At 38.1% G+C, this 22369-nt stretch overlaps 3 protein-coding genes and 1 pseudogene across 4 annotated transcripts; 2 read left to right on the forward strand and 2 right to left on the reverse strand.

The window, feature by feature from the left end:
* Positions 1 to 50: 50 nt before the first annotated feature.
* On the reverse strand, positions 51 to 3431 carry LOC126623954 (uncharacterized membrane protein At1g16860-like). Of its 2 annotated transcripts, XM_050292931.1 has the most exons (4): positions 2421 to 3425; positions 1682 to 1819; positions 967 to 1178; positions 51 to 812 (listed from the first exon to the last, which is right to left on the reverse strand). In XM_050292931.1, the coding sequence occupies exons 1-4, from the start codon at positions 3168 to 3170 to the stop codon at positions 620 to 622; spliced, it is 1293 nt and encodes a 430-aa protein (XP_050148888.1). In that variant the 5' UTR covers positions 3171 to 3425; the 3' UTR covers positions 51 to 619. The 2 variants fall into 2 exon arrangements, with proteins under 2 accessions (XP_050148888.1, XP_050148889.1); XM_050292932.1 differs by lacking the exon at positions 1682 to 1819 and having other exon boundaries at positions 2421 to 3431.
* Positions 3432 to 6668: 3237 nt separating this feature from the next.
* Positions 6669 to 11285, forward strand: LOC126623947 (probable splicing factor 3A subunit 1; annotated as a pseudogene).
* Positions 11286 to 11347: 62 nt separating this feature from the next.
* On the forward strand, positions 11348 to 14233 carry LOC126623961 (serine/threonine/tyrosine-protein kinase HT1-like). Its single transcript, XM_050292943.1, has 3 exons — positions 11348 to 12624; positions 12928 to 13383; positions 13673 to 14233. Exons 1-3 carry the CDS (start codon positions 12205 to 12207, stop codon positions 13919 to 13921), a joined length of 1125 nt encoding a protein of 374 aa, XP_050148900.1. The 5' UTR covers positions 11348 to 12204; the 3' UTR covers positions 13922 to 14233.
* Positions 14234 to 20630: 6397 nt separating this feature from the next.
* LOC126623978 (uncharacterized) lies at positions 20631 to 21618 on the reverse strand. The gene has a single exon (XM_050292965.1). It carries the CDS (start codon positions 21505 to 21507, stop codon positions 20842 to 20844), a length of 666 nt encoding a protein of 221 aa, XP_050148922.1. The 5' UTR covers positions 21508 to 21618; the 3' UTR covers positions 20631 to 20841.
* Between the last annotated feature and the right edge of the window lie 751 nt (positions 21619 to 22369).

Genomic DNA, 22369 nt, shown 5'->3' on the forward strand with positions numbered 1-22369 from the left:
CTCATGATGTACAGTCATTCTTTCCAATCTGATACCGGAAGATATAATAATACACATAAATCTCACAAGGAGAGTAATTTTTGCATTTACAATCTTGGACACGAAACATTAACGCTACATAATCCCATGCTTAGTAGAATATTAACATTTCCTTCTTGTCACAAACAATACACATTACAAGATGAAATACAAATACACGTGAGGCCAGACGGTTTATAACAAAAAAACAAAAGGAAACCACAGAAAACCCTAGTAACTACTTTGTGTACTGCAATCGAGCATCAGACGAAAGGCACCCCTTTGGGCACTCTATGAAGCTATGACTTATGTACACGAAATCAGAGCATCCTGATTTCCGACGTTACATCATCTACAAACTTCTTCAAAGGGTGGTCGTCGGGCCTTTTTGCCCTATTACATTACCACCTTCACAGCATATTAATCCAGAGTAAGCTATCTTCAGTCTTTCTGAACTGCATCTTTAGGCTTACATACACTTAACCACGAAAGGAAAGAACAGAGCCGGTTGTCGTATGTGCTTTTTCCTTTGGTTTCAGCCTTTCATATTTTTACATGCAAATCCCACTTCTAAAAACAACTATCATGAAACTGAATATATCTACACAGGAACCACATCAGCATTCTGATTATCATCGCACGTCAGAATGAGACCTTCAACATAGGTCGGGAGAAGGCAGCGAAACCATTGAAAGCCTGTTGACATAGACTCCGTTGGAGGAACAATCATGACCACATTATCGTGGCGTCTGACAACCCCCAACACACTTACCGTGCTGCCCTCTTTAATATACCTGATGAGGAGGAAACATATTCTTAAAAGCCTATAACTTGTGAACGACAGAACCTCACAATTTGTATAATCATATGCGAGTTTCTAGTTACAGGTTAAATGTAAAAATCTCTGACCATGCAAAAATTATGACTAGAAACAAAAAAGCAGCATACCCTTCTTTGAGGCGCATTACACGGTCATCGGTAGACAGGTTGCGCTCACCAAGCCAGCGCAAAAAACTTGGAGATAACTCTTTGTTTTCCTTTGTCATGTTCACCACAGTAGCTGGTTTTACGAATGGGGCAACCTTGGCTCCGTGGCCAGCTTTCACTAATGCTCTTAAACCCGATTGGAAGTCTGATATGTAGAAGTCAGATACATATTTCTGTTAAAAAAAAACATAAAAATGTTAATATTCCAGCCTGACGGAAGTCTTTAAAGTAAACAGAGAACTACATATGCAGTCTTTTGGTTGTGCAAACAATTGCAAAAGACAACGCGCAGATGGCACCATTTATGGAACTCAGGTTAATTATACTGTATTATTGCCCCAACAAAAATCCAAGCAAGAGTTTCAAATAGTTTGCCCACCAGTGGAGGATAACAAATGCATACATAAATCTTTCAGGTATACTCATATCTGATTATATTCATGTCATGAATCGCATGAGCTAATTTTATCTGGTACTGCATGCCTAAAATGTTAAGTTTACATAGTGTATGAACACATATCTACATATATGTATGTATATAATGGGTTTCACTTCTCAGGCCCTGTCAGATCAACAAGTGCAGTACATACAAATCTTCATTCTAAATCATCGTCAGTCAAACTTTGACAATGAACGCAGTTCAGAGCACATAAGCACAAATAGTCTGACAACTAACCTCTGAATGTCTAGATTTTTTATTCTCCGACTTGCGCACACAGCATCCTTTAGATTCACACAACTCGGTGGAAACATATACACACCTAGGTACCCTTTGGTAGGATGATTCCAAAGGAATACTGCCACAGGTAACAACCTACATGCAGAGATATCAACATATTACTAGCTATGAAAAACAAGCATAGAAGAATAAAACCAAACCATCATAGTAGAATAAAAAGATTTATTACTACGGTGAAATCCAAGATTGTTTTACTTTTTTGATAAGGCAACATTTTAATCTACGTGGAGGGAGATTCAAACTCGGGTGCAAAGAGCCAGACACACTGCCATGGCTAACTGACTTAACCGGCGTCTGCAAATATTGTTTTACTTTCAACTTCTCCACTAGTCATGAATCAAATTCCTACGTGGTACCAAATGCCCGTATACATCAATACACAACCAGAAACATTCGAATTGACAGTGATAATCCAACCTCTTAGTATTTGTCGAAATCAAACAATTGACCCACAAAGTCTTCGAAACAAAACATTAAACGCTAGATAAAACAAAGGGCTTAACATGTAGCATCAGAAAATATCCCTAATCAAATCTTGAAAAATAACAAATTGGGAAATTATCAAATTTAAATAGCAAGAGCAAGTGAGCAACCCAATTATATTAAGAGCGAGCAAGCAACTAAATAAATATGGAAAAGGAAAGGAAAAACTGAGAGAGATGGAGAGTGAAATTACCCCTGTAACCTTGACGTACTGTCCGTCAATGGCACCTCTGAGCTCAGCATCTGGGTACCTCCTCACAAACCCTAGCAGCCCTCTTCTTCGCCACGCGAAATTCCAGACAATAACCACCAACACTGGCAACAGAAAGAGCGCCACCGCCACCAGAATCACCCATTTCTTGACGGCCACCATCAGAAACCCACCCACTAGCAACCCCATCGCCGCCACCACCATGAACACCCACACGGCAACCTTCGACACACGAAACCCCACCTTGACCTCGTCGGTTAAGGTGGTAACCGCCGACCCATAAACCACTTTGCTTTTGCTCATCGACCCCGTCTGTTCCAGCTGGCCGGACGACCTCCTGGGCCCGGAGCTTAGTGGGCCCGAGCCCAATGGGCCGGAGGTGATAAGGCCAGTTACCTGGAGCTGTGGAGTCAAGGGGCCGGAGGATTTCTTAGAAATCTGACCGGAATTGGGCCCCGATCGGACGGATCCGCTGTTATGTTGGGAGGAGGAGGAAGGGCGTGAGCCTGAGAGCTTGGAAGGAGGAGGAGGTCCGCTGGATGGGGCAGAAAGAGGATGATCGGCAATTTGTATGTCGAACATTTTGCCTAGCTCTCCAGATTTCTTCACATCACCGCCAGTGTATGGGACGGCGCGTGACGCCATTGTCGGTTGGCGCTCTTTTAGCTGCTCGGGTCGGCCCGACACTACCAGCCCGCTGCTGAGCTGGTGAGATGGGATTCGGCTACCCATTTTTGGGCTTTTTACAGAGAGGAAGTATTAGCAGCAGCCGCAGAAGTTGGAGTTGCAATTGCGAGAAGAGAGAGAGAGTGATGGAGGACTGGTGAGGAGAGAGAGAGTGGCAGTGAGGGTGTGAATGGTGATGGTGGGAGTTCCAGGAAGAAGGTGAATCAAATGACGGAAATGGGCCTGACGTTTTGTGATAATGACGTGTGTGTCCGCTGTCTTCAGATGGCGGTACAGCGAGTTTACCCGATTGGGGTTTTCTTTTCCCTGTTTTGATGATGGCTCATGGTAGATGTGATGCGCCCCACCCCACATACTCACTCACCAAGTAGCCTCTGATTTTACCATTTTGCCCCTCAAGCTTTGCTGTCCACTTGATGGATTCCGGTTTCCATGTTGAAGCCTCATCCACTCCGTCGCGGAAAGGGATCCTCTCCCTTCCTCTTAATCCATCAAGTTTGGAGATTCCGGTTATTAAAATTTGATCAAATATCTAAAATTATTATAAATTTTAAAATGAATCTCTATTTGTAACTATTGGATCAAATTTCAACGGTCCGGATCTCTAAATTCAATGAATTGGAAGGAAAGAATCCGAAGATAATTATTTCCCTCCGCCGCAAAGAAAAAGGAAAATTGTGTAGAGCTCCGTCTATATTATTCATAGGACATCTATTTCTTATATGTTTATCTCACCGACTCCACTTGATACTATTTAGTGTAAAAATAATTCTAATCAGATTAAGACAATTTTACATAATATTTTATCAACCGTAATATACTAAACTGGGAAAAGTCCAAGTTAATATTAGCGACGGTCATTATAAACTTATAGAAACGAAGTTAGTTTCCTAGGGCAACCTTACCAAGCAAGCGCATTAGTAGACTTTTGTGGCAGTTTTTTCTTGCAATCAAACTTGTTGGTCAAGTTTCCACCAAAAACAATAAATTGGTGTGAGGTCCCATATGCTATACCAGAAGATAGTCAACACTGAATTCATTCACATTAGTCTGCTTCTGCACAATCAAATCACTAATCAAAACATGATGGCTGTGATTTAACGGGCAAAATAATCTAATCCAGTCATTAGTTTCACTAATTGGATTCTAATACTAAATTTCAAAAAGTCCTTGCCAACCTTAATTCCTCAAAGGGCTGATTTGGTAATTGATTCTACATTAGGCCAAAACCGGACATAGCAATTGGAATCGATAGTTTGCAAGAAAGTTGAAATTCCAATATAAAATTAATCGTAATGAGAGATGCTAAGAATATTTTGTCAAAGTGTGACTCTCTTTATAAACTCTCCGCAATCTCATGTTTTTGACGCATTGTTTTATAATGTTGGTATGGGAATTGCGTCACAAAGATAAGATGGCAAAAAGTTCATGAAGAGTCTCACTTTTAAGAGAGCCTCCTTAACATTTCCCAATTGGTAATATGGGCCCTTACAAGGTTTCTCTTTTTACCGATGCGAGACTCTTTTATCTTTGCATCCTCACACGCTCTTTCACGTATAGCGAATTTTTAAGATAAACTTGTAGACAACACGAATTGAGTGACGTGAAGCATTGTGACTTTAGTCTCACATCCTCATATAGTTTGTTTTGGTGGTAAAGCTTCTCCGCTTTTTCTTTTGCAAGGGATTCTCTTCATCTATTATTGCAATTGCGTCCTTATTTGGAAATTACGTTTGTTTGCTGTATCTTTTTCTAATTACGCTACCTTAATCTCGGTACTTAGTAGTTGCTTTGCATTTTTCTGTCCTTTATTCTTTAGTCTTCTTCAAGATTATGCTTTGCTTTTAGGACTCCAAAATTGGTCCGAGCTCCAATATTTGGGCCCAATTAGTGTTATAATTTTGGATTATGGGCCTATTAGTCCACAATAATATTGAACCACACACTACTTAAGGTTTTCTAATCTTAATTAAGCCTAGAACCTGACGTGATCAGCCTAATTGGGAGGTTGACCCGAAGTAAAATATGATGTACAATGAACAGCAAGAATATCATTCCACAACCTACTCGTAAAAATCATGAACAAAGACGCAGTTTTAATTAAATGATTCATTGTTTAAATACACTCTCGAACATAAAAAATTTGAACGTCTCTTCAATCTTCTCATTCAAACAAACAATTGCCTTACATCAAAAGAAAAGAATGACGATTAGGTTTAAAATAATTATAGCATTAGTGAATTATAAAAATAAACTACATGCAAATTTTATATTTAAAAGGGCACTTTGTCACGAAGCTATTAGCTCGATCTGAAGTAAAATAAATATACAGGAAGGAAGCTGATTACCGTCCTATTAAGGAAGCCGATTAGTGTCCTATTAAGGAAGCACCTGTAATTATAATTTTTTTAATGATATGGTTAATTAAAAAAAGTTGTCGGTGGAGAGAAAATAGTGGGTGCGACAAAGAAGGACAGATAGGTAATTTTGGTATTAAGTGAAACATGTCATTTAAAAATGAAGCTCATGCATGCTTCGTATAATAACAAAATATATGACAATATGACACGATTGATGGGTAATATGACCATAATGGGCATGTACATTAAATATATACAACTGCAACTGAGCATCAATCATTCTTAGGACCTCAGTATGGTCCTAGATAATTTATCTTTGTCAATGCAAACGCGCGTTAGGTACGAACAATGATGATATTTTAGGTGGTCGTTAAGAGTGATTGAACTATGGCCAGGCCCTTAAATAGTAAATTTTATGTTCGTACATGACACATTTTTTATTTTAATGACAACGTATACTTATTTTGAACGAGGAAAGTTGAGATTTATAAAAGAAAAAGAAGGAATGGGCCTACACTTTTTTTTTTTTTCATTTATATTGGTAGAACACGGGAAAAAAAATCATAAATATTATTGAGCACGAAGAAGTCGAGGATGGGAATAATTGGAATAAGCATTCCATATGAGTGAAGTGACTTGAGTTCGTAACTTCTCTTTCTCTTAAACTATTGTATTAAGTTTCGATCCCCTTGATAATAATAGGGAAAACTAATGAAAAAAGCTTGAAAACTTTGAATTTTAACGAAAATAACGAAATAAAAAGTAAAATGAATAGTATTATGATTGACTTTTTTGTTAAAATAAATAGTTCTTGAAGTTTTTTTTTGTTAAAATTCCTTTGATAATAAGGAAAAAAAGTGAACATGCCAAACAATCGCAACTTTCCAAGCAATTGAGAGAGAAGAGAAGTCTTCCTTTTGGGCCTATGTTTTAGCGGGCTTTCAGAAAAAAAGGTATCAGACTTGTTGGGCTTGGCTAAGCCCAAAGTTTAGAGAAAATAGGCGGGAACTTAGCTGTTACTGCAAAATCGCAACTGTTTTTGTTTCCCAATTGAACTTGGATTCCATTAGGATTTAGGATTCTGGATTTCCAACTGTAATTAGTATCCAAATATCTGTCTATAAAAGCTAGAAGAATTATAAATTCGGCAATTCGCTCTATCTCTCTAGAATTTGCTACAAATTGTTCGTTTTTGCTTCAGAAGATTACAAATTGTCTCCGTTTTTTCGATTCTGGTGTTCGAATTCCATCTGGGTTCGATTCGATCTTCAATGTCGCTGTTACAGGATCCTCCTTCCGATGGAAGCCTCGCGCTTTCCATTCCGGAGTCGAAAACGATGTCGAACACTAGGGTTATCGGCATGATACGTCCTCCCCAAGACATCAGAACCATGGTCGACAAAACTGCCCACTTCGTGGCCAAAAAGGGACCCGAATTCGTGAAAAGAATCGTGGCTGAAAATGCTGGAAATTCGAAGTTCCATTTTTTGAGTTCCCTAAGTCCTTACCATGCGTATTATCAGCATCGGTTGTCCGAATTCCGGGACAGGAATCAGCAGCCTGCAAATTCTGCCGAGCCAGAGTTGGGGGCGCCACAGGCTCCCGCCATAAAGGGTGGAGCAGGAGCACCAGTGCCTGATCCCTCTGCCCAGTTTAAACCGGTGCGAAAAGTGATTGAAACACCGGAATCCGAGCAGTATACTGTTCGTATTCCGGAAGGAATTACTGGGGAAGAGTTTGATATTATTAAGCTGACAGCCCAGTTTGTGGCTCGAGAGGGGAAGTCGTTTCTGGCGGGATTGACAAGCAGGGAAATCAAGAACTCCCAGTTCAATTTTCTGAAGCTGGGCAGTGTGATGTTTGCGTTGTTCACTTCTCTTTCTGATGCGTATTCGAAGGTGTTGTTGCCGCCGGAGGGTTTAACAGAGAAGCTTAGGAATACTGTTGCAGACATGGAAACCGTGCTTCAACGGTGTGTAAACCGGCTGGAGTGGGAGCAGTCACAAGAGAAGGAAATGCGGAAGGTGGAGGATGAGATTGAGCGGGAAAGGATCCCAATGGCTATGATTGATTGGTTTGATTTTGTGGTGGTTGAGACAATAGATTTTGCGGACAATGAGGATGAGTATTTACCTTCTCCAATGACGGTTCAGGAGGTTGTTAGGAGGAGCAGGGTCAAGCATATGGAAGAAGATGATGTCGAGTTTGAGAAGGCGGTTGAAATGGAAACGGATGATGACGAGATGCAGCTTGTTGAAGAGGGGTTGTCGACAAAGGACATAGGAGAACCGATGAGAGTTGTGAAGAACTGGAAGAGACCAGAGGAGAGGATTCATGCCGAGAGAGACTCAATGAAGTATGTTGTTTCGCCAATCACTGGGGAGCTTTTTCCAACCAGTGAGATGTCTGAACACATGAGGATTTCTCTCATTGATCCAAAATTCAAAGAGCAGAAAGAGAGGATGTTTGCTAAGGTTCGGGATACAACTCTCAAGGAACATTATGGGACTTGCAAGAACCCATCCTGATAGTTTTGGTACCACAGAGGAAGAGGTTTCCAATGGTCACACTGGAAGCATTGGCTTTAATCAAAATTATGTTCTTAAAAACGATGCAATGAACCTTCCTGGTCCAGCAGCTCCTCCTCCAAAGTCGGCTGTGCCTTCAGTTCGTCCTCTTCCCCCGCCACCTGGTTCAACCTTGAATCTACCTTGTGTTCCTCTAAACACAATCCCGTATTTTACACCTATGCAAGTTCCCTGTGCCTATATTCCTCTTCCTGTTCCTTTACCTACGATGCAATCGATGCCACCACTGCCTTTCCCTCAGGTTATCCCACCACCACCACCTGAGAAAGCCGGTCCACCACGTCCAGAAGAAGAGCCTGAGCCAAAGCGGCAGAAGCTTGACGATTATATGCTCATTCCGGAAGATCACTTTCTGACACAGCACCCGGGACCTGTTTGAATCAGGGTAGCTGTCCCCAATGCCAATGAAGGTAATCTGAAGGGGCCATTTTTGGAGATTATAGTGCAGTCATTGTCTGAATCTGTTGTTAAGCTGAAAGAAAAAAATTTATGCGGAGATTCACCTTCCTGCAAATAAACAGAAACTAAGTGGAAAACCCGGTTTTCTCAAGGACAATTTGTCGCTTGCTTACTACAATGTTGGAGCTGGAGAAACATTTACCCTTTCAGTACGAGAGCGTGGCAGAAGAAAGAGATGATCGGATTAGGCGACCAGGACGATTAAGGTTTTTGCTGGAAATTTTTTTATTACAATGAGAATTATGTAATACATCATGTGGAAGTCTTTCATTCGGTTTTATTTGATGTTATATAGTGAGATTAATATGATGATTTTTTTTTATGAACGTATTATTGTGGTCGTTAAACTGATGGTGATTGTCGTATCTACTGCAGATTTGGTGCATCACCAAGGAGAATGAGAAGTAGATTGATTAGTTCCTATTTGCTTTAGCCAAAGCTAGTCATTTGCTTGTATATCTGATTACTGTTCTTTTTTGCAATGCAGGTTTTCCTATGGAATATGTGTGGTCTTCTGGTTTTTTATCTTCCTAGAAGCATGCTTGTTTAGACTCATGAAACAGTCTGTGCAACCAGTTAGATCAACTCTAGCGGCAATGCCATGGCCGGGTTTGATTTCGGTACCATGCTCAAGGCACAAAGCTGGAATTTATAGCTTTGTATTTTCTCTAAGATTATTAGAGCACTGCTACGGTTACGTAGGAGATTCCTAACGTTAGGCTTGAGATTGGATTTGAAGAGTGAATTGGTAGAAGCAGTGAGTCATGGGTTACGGTTTTTCTGAAAAATGAGATTGTTGAGTTTTATCGAAATGTTCTTCATTACAAAACTGATTAAAAACCTTGAATAACTAACAGTTTTGTGTGAACAATGCAGTTTTCATCAGAAGTTTTGGGTGCAGATTCATGAAAAAGTATTGAGTATCGACACTTGTGTTCCTTGCCCAACAAGCATTACATATTTCAGTTACCCATTAGAAACCCCCTTTCGATAGATATATAGTCCCATTGAAACCCTAGTTCTTTCTACTAAAACAAAATCCTCTTCTTCCCCACCAACGTACACAAACATATTCAATTTCGACAGATTAATTATACATACCCAATAATAAAAGTTGTGATGGCGGATTATCATCTAACGAAGCTTCCCTTGAGCGTTCGCTGCAACACTTGTAGCAGTCTGACCAACAAATGTCCGCGGAGAACGTCCCTCACATGAGCAACGTACTTCGGTTATCCTCTAATCTTTGGAATCCGTTATTCTGGTCGCTCCAAGTTCGATTTTATTGCTTTTGTCTCTCTATTGTCTGTTGGTTATTTACCGTTTATCGATAGCTACCTCATTCTTTCATTTACAGGAGCTTTGGGGATCCCCAATACCCTTTTTGATGTTTGATTGTGCCAAGTGCTCGGCCCGGATTGCGGTGAAAACTGACCTAGATCGCCGAAATCTTTGCATTGTTTCCGGTGCTACACGAGTTTTTCAAACCCGAAACGGCACGAGTGAGGCACGTAAATGCAAGAATTGTTCTGCCTACAGCTAGCTATATTAATTTCTTCATGTTTTTAGATCGTCTTGTACTGTTCTGTCATCGCATTGCATATTTGTTCATGTATATCTCTTTTTAGGTTGTTCAAGTAGTTTGACAACGCAGAGATCCAACTATACATTTTACCGTTGATTTATGTAAACTCCGAAAACCATCAATGGCTAAAAACCACACACGTACATCTGACGAGTAGCGGAATATAAACTCTTTAATTTGATTCCAACGTCATTTCAGTACATTATTAGGTAATATTCATTTCTTTATATGCATGCTTGCCCTTTAATCGGATTCCATACCAATGAGATCCCTCAGCTCCCCACCCCACATCCACTCTTTTCTCCTTAAATTTGGAATAAAGTTGTGGGATGAATAATTAAGTTTAAGGCATGTGTCCAAGTATTATACCTGGTATAGTGTTGACATAAATCAGAGCCATCAAGTTTTCTTCAAGAATCAAAGGATATAATAAAGAAGATTAACCAATATTCAATTGGGGGAATCATCAAATTCCATTAGACATTGTCGAGCATCATATCATATTGATACTAAGTGGTGGGTTGCCTTGGTGAATAAGGCATTCCACTTCAATTTGCTGTATTCGGTTCAAACTTGTTTCCCTTCTCTTAGTGTAGCTTAGAGCCCTGATAAGGTTATTCGCTATGCATCAAATTAAACCATGCACTCCAGAGCTTGTGCGGGGCCTCGTCAATTCCTTTGAGTAACATTCTTGTAAACATACTCCCCAGGAGGGATACTTAATGTGTTAGCTACAACACTGCACGGGTCTATACGCATAGTGCCTAGTATCCATCGTTTACAGCTAGGCCTGCCGGGGTTTCTAATCTCATTTTCTCCCCTAGTTTTGTCTCTCAGTGTTTGAGTCGGTTCAGCATAGTGCTTTCGATGTTGGTCTTCTTTTCGATAGAGTAGTAATGTAATCAAAAGCATATCATAAAATATGAAAAGTAATAGATCATTTAGACACTTCTGAATCCCAATTCCCAAACCCCTCTTGATTAAGTGAAATGTTGATGCAATTCTTTAATTTTGATTAAATTTAAATCAGAGAAATTATATCTGTTGAGAAAACCTAAAATGTAACGTGATGTGGCTCAAGTTCAGCCACTTTTCTATTGTCACTCAAGCCACCAGTCTTTGCCAGTTGTGTAAATTTCAATTCTGGGGTGGAAGCCCTTGCCATGTATGACAATTTTTTTTTCTTGCCTATACCATCATGACATGCCGCGGTATTCTAAATGAATTACGCTCTATCATGTTTTTATTTTTTTATATTACAATTGATGATTAGTTTTGAATACAGAGTAACCCGTTGTTAGACAAAAAAATTTCTCTTATTGTATGACATTTGAGTACAGAATAAGTGGCATTACAGTTGATTACAGTTTAAAAAGACCTTTCACACTGTAACCACTTAGCCCTGATGATGCTAAAAAGAACCTGCCACAGAAACACAACAGAGTAGCTGGTCTCTCTCTCTCTCTAAAAAAAAGAAAAAAAAAAAGAAAAAGTAGACTTTTGAAGAGGGCAAATCACGAGCCACCCCTGAAATCTCTGCCTCTGAATTCATCTCATCTTTTCCACTGCAAAACGACCTGATCCTCCTTATCCTGCCACAAACAAAACAACCGTGAAAATCCCTCTCTCTTCATCTGCAAAATCTTCACTTTCTTGCTCTATTTTCTCTTCCTTTTGAACCTCCATTTCTTCTTCAAACCATGAAATCAAATTATTACCTCTATCTCCATCCACTTTGCTTTCATCACAAGATATCTTCCTCCACTCATTCACTCAAGATTTGATACCCAACAACAAATAGCTTATCATTTTCATGGAAAATAGTCTCTTGGTTCTTCTATCTCTCTGTTTTTTCTCCAAAAAACTCCAAGCTTTTTCGCCGATCACGTATCTGTTCCGGTTCTTGATGAAAACCCACGTAAGTAATCCACTAGTCTTCGAAACTCATGTTTCGGAATCAGTTCATGCACTTCATGAAATCAATTCACACATTCAGAAGGAAAATACCTTTTGATTGTTTGTTTTGACAGAAATAAAAAGTATTTCCCCATATTTCATATACCACCAACCAATTTTTCTTAACACCAATGGCGACGTCATGTTTCCATGCGCTCCGTCTGCGAAAATCGAAGAGCAAACCTTTGCCAAACCCTTCCTCGTCAAAGAAATCCCAGTTTAATTCCGAAATGAACAGCTTGGAAAGGAAGAGGTTTGACAGCATGGAATCATGGTCTATGATACTGGATTCAGAAAATGTGGAAACTTGGGAGGTTTCAAAGGAGGACCAGGAGGAGTGGACTGCTGATCTTTCTCAGCTGTTTATTGGTAACAAGTTTGCGTCTGGTGCGCACAGTAGGATTTATCGTGGAATCTACAAGCAGAGAGCTGTTGCTGTGAAAATGGTGAGGATTCCAAACCAGAGGGAGGAGACCAGAAGCTTACTTGAGCAGCAATTCAAGTCCGAAGTTGCCCTGCTTTCGCGCCTCTTTCATCCCAACATAGTGCAGGTAAGATTTATGTCCAAATTTCCAATAGAAGGAAAATCATTTCTGCACAGCTATGTTTCTATTTCTCGATTTTCTCTTGATTTATTCAATCCAACGGTCCAAAAATAAGTAAGTGTGTGAAAATCACTTTACTAATTAGAATTATTTTATCTCATAATATGAGATGGCCTTTTAAACTAGTTTTAATCTTGTAATTCTCGACTATCAGCACTTGCTGATCATATGATATATGATAATTGAAGATATTGTATCCAAATTAGAGTTCTGTTTTGCTAAATTGGTGAAATTTTTTTTGTTTTAAAGTTTATTGCAGCTTGTAAAAAGCCTCCTGTGTACTGTATAATCACAGAATATATGTCACAAGGAACATTGAGGATGTATCTCAACAAGAAAGAGCCATATTCTCTGTCCACAGAAACAATTCTGAGGTTAGCCCTCGACATATCCCGCGGAATGGAGTATCTTCATTCACAAGGGGTGATCCACAGGGACCTCAAATCAAATAACTTGCTTCTAAATGATGATATGAGGGTTAAGGTGGCCGATTTTGGTACATCGTGTCTTGAAACGCAGTGCCAGGAAACCAAGGGAAACAAGGGGACTTATCGTTGGATGGCACCAGAGATGATCAAGGAGAAACCTTGTTCTCGGAAGGTTGATGTTTACAGTTTCGGGATTGTGCTATGGGAGCTGACAACAGCTTTGCTTCCCTTCCAAGGAATGACCCCTGTGCAGGCTGCATTTGCTGTGGCTGAGAAGGTGAGATGCTTATTTTCAAACAAATACTGCATGCCTCTTTAACTGCCAATTACAGTTTGGCACATGTAACTAAATATCTCATTAAAACTACAAAAAGAAAAGTTTATGCAATCGTCAAAATCTAATTAGTCAGCAGGGAAGAAGTTTACTTACATGTAACAAGACTAATATTTTCCTTTTCAAATTGCATTTTCCTTTCATTAGCCTCGGAAATATTTATACTTTCTTATTTGATGATATATATATATATATATGCTGTGTTGTAACATTATTTGTATTAATTGTGCAGAATGAACGGCCACCAATGCCGGCTAGTTGTCAACCGGCACTGGCACACCTGATCAAGCGCTGCTGGGCGCCAAACCCCGCGAAGCGGCCAGATTTCAGCGACATTGTGTCTGCTTTGGAGAAGTATGATGAGTGTGTGAAGGAGGGTCTTCCTCTCACGCACCACTCCGGCCTGGTAAGCAGAAATGTAATTCTTGAACGCTTGAAAGGCTGTGTATCCTTGAGATCCTCCGTAACTGTACAGGCCTGACTCCGTTAGTAGGTATTAATGCAGTTATTATTATTTCCATGATAAAGGTTGTTAAGTTAATTAATAAACTAATTAGTTCATTATAATTAGTAAACTAATGAGTGTGAGCCTTACTTTTAATTATCTGAAGTAACTTTGTATGTGAGGATTGTAAACTTTGGTGTGAACCCTACATCCGATCGATGAGGGTTTCTGTGCTTAGTTTCGATTCACTGATTTTCATTGTTTGATTTCAGTAAATATCACAATGAATGTTCAGATATAGAATTCTAATTGAGAAAAAAGAAAGATTAGCTGTGTTCTTGTCCACAATTTTTTTTCTTTCAAAGCATATACAAGTGAGACGAAAGGGGATAAGCTTCATCACTGATGGTTTTCTCACCACGTGAACAAGCTACTGAGCAAAAATATGTTGCACTAAGTTCCTTCCCAACTTCTTGTATCTTCCGCGAAGAAAGTACAGTGGTTTCTAAATTTATAAATAAATGTGAAATGTTGATAATTAATAGGGCGTTTTGATATGGGCGTCTCGTTTTTCAATTTTGTTGATTTATGTCTTCCAGATTTCTCTTTATCAAGAAGAAAATTTCCAAAGTCCAATATTCTTGGTTATGAAATTGAAATAACTACTGGCGTTTGGAAACAAGATTCTCTCAACTCTCACTTATTTGATCATATATTCAAATTCAGGTGGCAAACATGATTGATGCATATTCGTTTTGAACGATACGTCAAACTTTGTATTAGTTCTGATGTCTTACACAGCTAGCTCAAATATGCAAATACTAAATACGCATTGCCATTGGTTATTATGCTTTCAATCGACTCAAGTCAAATATACTTACAGAATGGATTCCGTTTTTTGTTTTGTTATTTCGAAAGCATTTGAATTGGATACTGCTCCACTAAAAAGAAAGAATCTGCTTTTGTGGTATTGACTAAGACCTAGAAGTGATTTTACAATAACTAACTAAAGACGTGTTAGAACTATATTTGGCATAAAAAGTTCAACGTGGTTTTGGATAAAAATTTAAACAAAAAATACAAATTTTTTTTCTTTCTAAAAACACTTATATTTTTGTTGATGCACAAAATCAGTGAAGACTTTAGTACAACAGAAAGTATTAAGTTTGTGACCTTCACTAGATTGCTCCGGTCACTAGTGCGGATAAGTATGTAAATGGATAGAGACAGAGAAGCAAACACAAGATGTACGTGGTTCACCCAGATTGGTTACGTCCATGGAGTAGAGGAGTTCTCATTAATTGTGAAGGGCTTACATAAGTACATAGGTTCAAGCTCTCATTTAGTGAGTACTAGTGAATGATTTAGTACAAATGACATTAAGAAATATTGTGAGAGAATGATCTCTATTTATAGAAGAGAGTTTCTAGTTTCATTCTGACATTGACACGTGTCGTGTTGTGATTGGCTTCTGATGTTGACACGTGTCACGCTATGATTGGCTTCTGATGTCGACACGTGTCGTGTTGTGATTGGCCTCCTGGTTAGAGGAAAACTCTTCTGGGTCCTTGACGGTATAATATTGACCGGTGCTCAATAATTTCGGAATTAATCAAGTATGGTACAAACAATTTTTAATTTTATTAAAACTTTCGATATTACAATGAGAAGTGCTTTCTGAAAAAGAAAAAGCATTTCGAATCAATTTCTAATGCATGCATATATGTTGCATGCAGGCAGTTTGTTCGAGAGTTGAACATTTTTAACTTCTTGTGTATATAAACATATATTAATAAGGACTTTGTACGTGAAAGCTACAAATACATAACGTTTGATATCAGTTGCTATCACAAATTCACAAACGTATCGTGATTTACTTTATTTTAAAAAAAGTTGCAACAAACAAAAGCCAAGCGATCAGGGATCTTATATTTGTGGACAAGCCTAGTCTTCTCCTTTTATACCGGTGATACAAGTGATATAGCACGTATTATTATATAAGTAGTGATCAATTTTATTTTTTATGTTATTAATATTTTAACACAAGAATCTCACCACTTGTATAAAAACATGTGGTGCACTATCTTGTGTTCCGATCACATTAAAAAATCTCTTCTTAGTTTGAGGACTTTGTAAAAAGGTGTTGACCCTTGACCCTTGACCCCGTTCAATACTCCAAACCAAACACTACTCTATTTCTCCAAACTTATGACTCTATCAGGGCTGTGGATTTGCCAAGAGATAAAAAAACGAAAGGGAAAACAGATCAGATCATCAGATATAGAAAAGGATTAGGCAAAAAGAGAAGAAATAGGTAGAGGAAACGCATGAGAACCAAGCTATAAAAGACGACATGCACCTCCAGGCTCCAGTCACCTACAATTAGTTGGCTTCATGGTCGGTTGCATGGCAGTACATGACATATCAACCATGCATTTCGTCAACTTATATTATAATATAAGAATATTTTTAAATCATTTCATAATATATAGATTGATAATTTTATAAAGCGGACAGTATGACCCATACATTTCAAAATTTCTTCATCAAATACATATATATTTAGCAAATAGTTTGACTTCACATGTGCCACATCAAAGACGACTTTGATGAAGTTTTTAGCAAATTTGGAGTAGGGTGATGATAAGTGAGACACAAAAGACAGGTAAAATGGACAAAATGTGTCGTGGTGATTTGTGAGGGACAGTGTGAGATTTAACAATGTTTCAAGAGTACTAGAGTCACACCATCTTAGCAATTAAATCAACCCATTTAGCGAGTAATATTTCCTCATCACTAAAACGTTTATATGTTGGAATGAGTGATCTAAGCCTAATTCTATCTGAAAAGCTAATTAATACATATTATTAATCTGTTGCTTTGCAATTTGCATCTTCATTAATAATTTTGTGTATGATTGAATCAAATATTCCTACTCGAGTACTAAACTCCAACCAGCTTCTTGACCCACATCCTCAACTGGATTTGGATCTCATTTGGATCCAAATTGTGAAAATCCTAAGAATCTTCATATCTTAGTTATTCATCGTGCATCGTACAGTTAAAAATTATTTATTTATTTATTAAAATTAAACATAAATAATATCGGTCGAAAATCCTAGGATCCTCTCCCTCCTCAACTAATGCTTTGCCAGTTTAATTGGAGACTAAACTGAGTATAGTGGCCATCCTAATGGAGAACATGTAGGCATGCATGGGTTTAATAATCAATCAAGACCGTCTAAAAAAGCGGGAATCATGCACTTCCTAGGTTTTCCAGTGCTACGTGTACGGTGATGATACGTAGATGCATGCAAACTGACTATATGATAAGCTAAACTGTCGGGGAGAATATGTGATGAGGGTAGTGAGAGTTGAGCCAATTGTCCCCCTCTTGTTCTCTATGTATATGTATTTATATTTTAACATTAACTATATTGTTCCATTTATTATAATTTTTGTGTATTAAGCATGATGGTTACACTAGTTCGTTTACTAATTCGTAATATTATAGAACTTGAGTAGGAATGGTACTAATTTCGTATAAGATCTTTACTATTTCAATTGAATCGGAATAAAAACCAATATGATTACTAAAATGCCCTTATTCTAAATACATTATTTTTATGTTCTTATTGTTTTTCAATTGTTTTATATACTAATTAATTATTATCCATAAATAATAAAACTTCGATTAGTTTTATTCATTTTTACCTACATATTTCAATAAATTATTTTATAATTACTAAATTATTTTTATAACTTTTTTTTTGTAAATAATAAATTATTTTATAGTCTAATTAATAGAAAACATATATTAATCTTCTATTAATTTTTAGTAATGAGCAACATCGGGAGTTGGGAGTCTTTTCTGGAATGAAGGGTAGTGTTGAAATAATAGATTAGAATCAAGTGACGGCATAATTGGTAAAAGAGATCCTCCAATTCACCTCATGTCTCGGACTTCAAATCCCTCCATCATCAAGGGAGTACAAATTCTCCAAAAAGAGGAGTTTGATTCCTAAATTTGCGTATACCTCATATGCGTTTTGATTCCTCAAAGTTAAGAAAAGAAAAAAAATATCTTGTAATTAAAATTCAATTCTATAAATTGATTCTGATTACAAACATATAAGCACGGGATAAAAGAATCTCTCTAGTCTATTAGTGGGCGTACAAGATATTGAAAAAAAGGACAAGAATTAGGTAGGGTTATGGAACTCATTTTTCCAAGGAGTTGTCAAAGATCTGGTGCTCATCAATGCTGTACGTACGTGGTGTATATATATGCTTACAAGTGTCTCGTGTGTTGGTATCCTAATTGGTATTAGGTGCAACGGTATAAAGTTAGGGTCTTGGGTGCCAAGATCAGCCAATCTGGCGGCCGATTTTCTTGCGTCGCGTGGTTTTCCAGAGTTGGGTGATCGGGTTTGGGTTGACAGACCCCCAACTTCTCTGGTTCATGTGTTGAATAAGGATGATCTTCCTTGTCCTCATTGATTTTGTTGTGATGGTGTTAGGGGCGATGCTCATTTTGTTTAAAGCGTTTTCTGGTTGTATCCCCTTTCATCGCTTGTTCTTTGCTGTGCCTTTGTGGTGTTAGCTTCCTGGTAGGCTTTCTTGTTTCTATTGGCTTTGTTGCCTGGTTTGTTCAAAAAAAAAAAAAAGGTTAGGGCTTACACTTCAACAGAGCGAGTTTCTTGTTTAATTACGCTGTTAAAAGTCCCACTTTCACTCGGAATATTTCCACAAGTTACCAACAAAAACATGATCTGTCTTTTGACTTGCCCTAGTTTGGTTAAACGAAGCTTTTTAATAGCTAGGTTTTTCGGGTAATATTGCATCTTCATATTATATTTTTAAGTGGAAAGGAATTAACAAAACTAATCCACACAAGTGATGGATGACCTCTTTCTTTACGTTTGGTGAACTGCAACTCTCCCCTACCTTTTTCCCCGTCGTTTTAAGCGATCCCTCAAAAGGATGAATCCAATTCAACTCAAGTGAATCACCACCAACCCAAAAAAAAGAAAGACCACCAATTTTCTTTTTCTAATTTATATTATTAAACAATGAGCATCAATTGGGCTTTTTTTACATATAGTAATCTTAAAGTAGACTATGAAGAGTTTGAGCATGCACCATATAAAGTATACACAAGGTGAAGGAAAATTCTAAACATATTTACTAGTGACTTTAATATACTATGGTGGATGTTGGAAAGGAGAGACCTTTTTTTAATGAGTTCAAAATACGTGTAAATATGTCATATATCATCATACAAATAGATGAGTACATGAAAAAAAAAAAAAAAAATCCTTCCACTTGTACTATAACGTATGGCATATCGCCCTATGCTTTGGGCATATTAAAAAAAAATCTCTTGTTAAAAGGTGTAACAATACAATCAAGTCTTATCTCATTAAGCAAGGTCGGTTATATAAATTTTAAAATGTTAATGTGTATTGCGCAAAGAGTAAATAACAAGAAAAGAATTGGTATGCCTAATTTATTAGCCTTGGTCCTAGGAAAGAATCAATAGCCTTAGGGAACAACGAAAAGAGGTTTTGGACGTTCTTTTGGGTTTTGGATCCTTGCTTTAAACGAATCCTTTATTTACTTTTGTGTTGCCGAATGCCGAGTGCCAACCTTGTCAAGTGCGACAGCGGCGACACTCTCCATCCCTTCTCAGGATATTTCATATCTCAATGCCTCTATATTCTATTCTATTCAACTAAAGTACTCAAAAGTCACTAGCACTAACATTTTTCAATAGTTTAGAAGTTTCACGTTCATCTATAAATGATAACGATACTATATTTTATTGTTAATTTATTGTGTGATTTAGTTTAAACTACTCAAATTTTGATTTTAATTAGTTTTATATATACAAAGTAATGTACCTAAAGTATTATTACATAGTGCATAAACCTATCACATTTTCCGGCATTATTACGTGCAAATCCGAAGGAGTTTTCGTGTATATATTGCTAGACAATCATGCATATATAGTTACACATAAAAATTGAAGTGAAATGTAGTATGATATGATTGATTTAGTATATCGTTACAATGATATTTTTGTACAGAAACGAAAACACTCATCCAGTTCACAGTGAATTTGGCAATAATTTGCCACAGATACTCACTTAGACACAATTGACGGTTTTACGACCAAAATGAAAAAGACAACAAACGATGGATTGTTCGACATTTTTGCAACACAAACAAACCAGCTTTCTAATTCCACAGTTCTACTTGTGCAGTCAAAACCTTAGGTGGAAATTAAACAGTCAAAAGATAAACTAAAGAGAAAGAGCCACCCATCCCATGCATGCCACACAAACTCACAAAAGTATTTCCAGCACTTTTCCTTTTTCCTTCATATCTCTTGTATTTTTTTGGTTCCATTTTTGGCCTTTTCTCCTCAACAAAAGAGAAATGTTAAGAGATCAAATTTTTTAAATTAAATTTACAAACTAAATGATGTAACTAGAAATGATTAGATTATTAATTAAATTTCGATTAACGTGTTTATTTCTTATTAGTAAGACGTAATTTGGTTTAAAAAATTTAATCACTCTGACATTACTCCTAAATTAGGATTAAACATGCTCCATCAGTCATCCAACTAGTATTACTATCTAATTAAAAGCACATTATATATGTACACACATTTTTAACAGTCATAAATTGTTAATGAAGCACTAAACCGCAATGATAAAACTAAACTAAGTTGTGATCATGACTCAAAAAATCAAAATTTAATTACCCATTTTCTTTTTACATGAACTTGAGAGGGTAATTTACGGACAACCCACAAAAAAGAAATAAAGTAGTCTTTTCCTTGAACATGAAGATGAAGAAGATGGAATTAGCTAAAACCCACCTCATTAATTAAGCCATATTGCAGCTTAATTGCCGTCTTCAGGGGAGGAAACATCTTAACCTAATACTTATTGACTCCACACACCCCATATTCTCTCTCCAAGAAAGCCCACAAACCTTCTCACTGACCCTTTTTCCGAGTCTTCCTCGTCAACCTCTCCGCCACCGCCACCGCCACCGCCACCGGCCTCTTGGTCCGCCGTGTGAGACTGAGCCAGCTCCTTCTTTTTCACACTCAACTCTGACCGCTTCAACTCACCCGAGCCATTATTAACCCTACTCTTGTTCCTCCTCTCTTTCCTACTACTCTTTGATGAAAATCCTTTGCTCTCAGTCAGCAACTCATCTTCGAAAGCATCGATGATCTGGTGGATGAGTTGGCGATTCGGCGACTCGTCCCATCTGACCCAGTAACTCGTGTAGCACCTGAAGCAGTTGCAGTTAAACCTAGCCGGGTGGTCCCCGCCGACCCCACCGCCGCCGATGACGCCCTTTGCTGCTGCCGTCTTTTTGGAGGCGGCGGTGGTTGTCTTTTTACGTGGAGCAGCGTACGAGGAGGAAGAGGATAAGTTAACGGAGCTGTTAGAACAGGAGATGAGGTAAGCCAGAACTTCTCTATCCTCGGGTGACAGAGCCGACGCCAGGGTGAGGATGGTGGCGGGAAGGAAGGCCAGGTGGTCTGATATGATTGGCGGTGACGGATGAACCGTGCCCCTTCGGTAGAGCTTCTTCATGGTTCAATTGTTGCTGAAACAATTGGCGATGAAGATTGAGGTTTAGAGAGAGAGAGAGAGAGAGGCCTTTGATGAAGGATTGATGAGATTATATTCCTAAGAGAGAGAGAGAGAGAGGCATTGGGGTTGGTGATCCAGTGATGTAATGAGATTAAGAAAGTTTGAGTTCTGATTGGGGTAATGTTCACATGAGACGCGGGACTACAGACATGTATCTGTACTCGCAGCCTCATCAGAGTGAGTCAATACTGAATAGGATTGCTTGGACGATTGTGATGTGGTGGGACCAACTTAATATGATTAATCGCTCTCTCATCTTAAGTAAGGGTTGGCAACTTGGTACGACTTTCTCAGTCCAAGCTTAGCCTTATTTCTGCGGTGCGACATCAATAACAACTTTCATCCAACATAAATGTCATTGCCTTGCTCTGCAAAATGAATCGTGCTTCGTTACACATGACATGACAATGTGTAGTAGTATTGTACTAGCGCCTTGATCTTGGCCGTATCTACAATGATAGTGGAAAAGATGCGATGAGAATGCAAATGCGGTCTTATCTAAATTAATCATGTTGCGTACAAAAGTTAATTACATATTAGAGTGTGATAAGTTTAAAATACCGCAGCAGTGACATCTTTAGTACATTTTTCCAATGTTATTACAAGCCAAGGAGTAGTGTATTTTAAAGACCATGCAATTTTACGATTCAAAAAAATAAAAATACCATGCAATTTATTGATTTGTAGAAATTCCATGTAAAATTTTGATTCGATTCCCTCAAAATCTTATGGGGAGAGGTGAGATTTGTGGATGCTTAAAATACACTACAAAATCTCTCCAATTCCCTCTAATTCCACAATT

Source organism: Malus sylvestris, chromosome 5 (assembly GCF_916048215.2).
Source record: "Malus sylvestris chromosome 5, drMalSylv7.2, whole genome shotgun sequence".
NCBI lineage: Eukaryota > Viridiplantae > Streptophyta > Magnoliopsida > Rosales > Rosaceae > Malus > Malus sylvestris.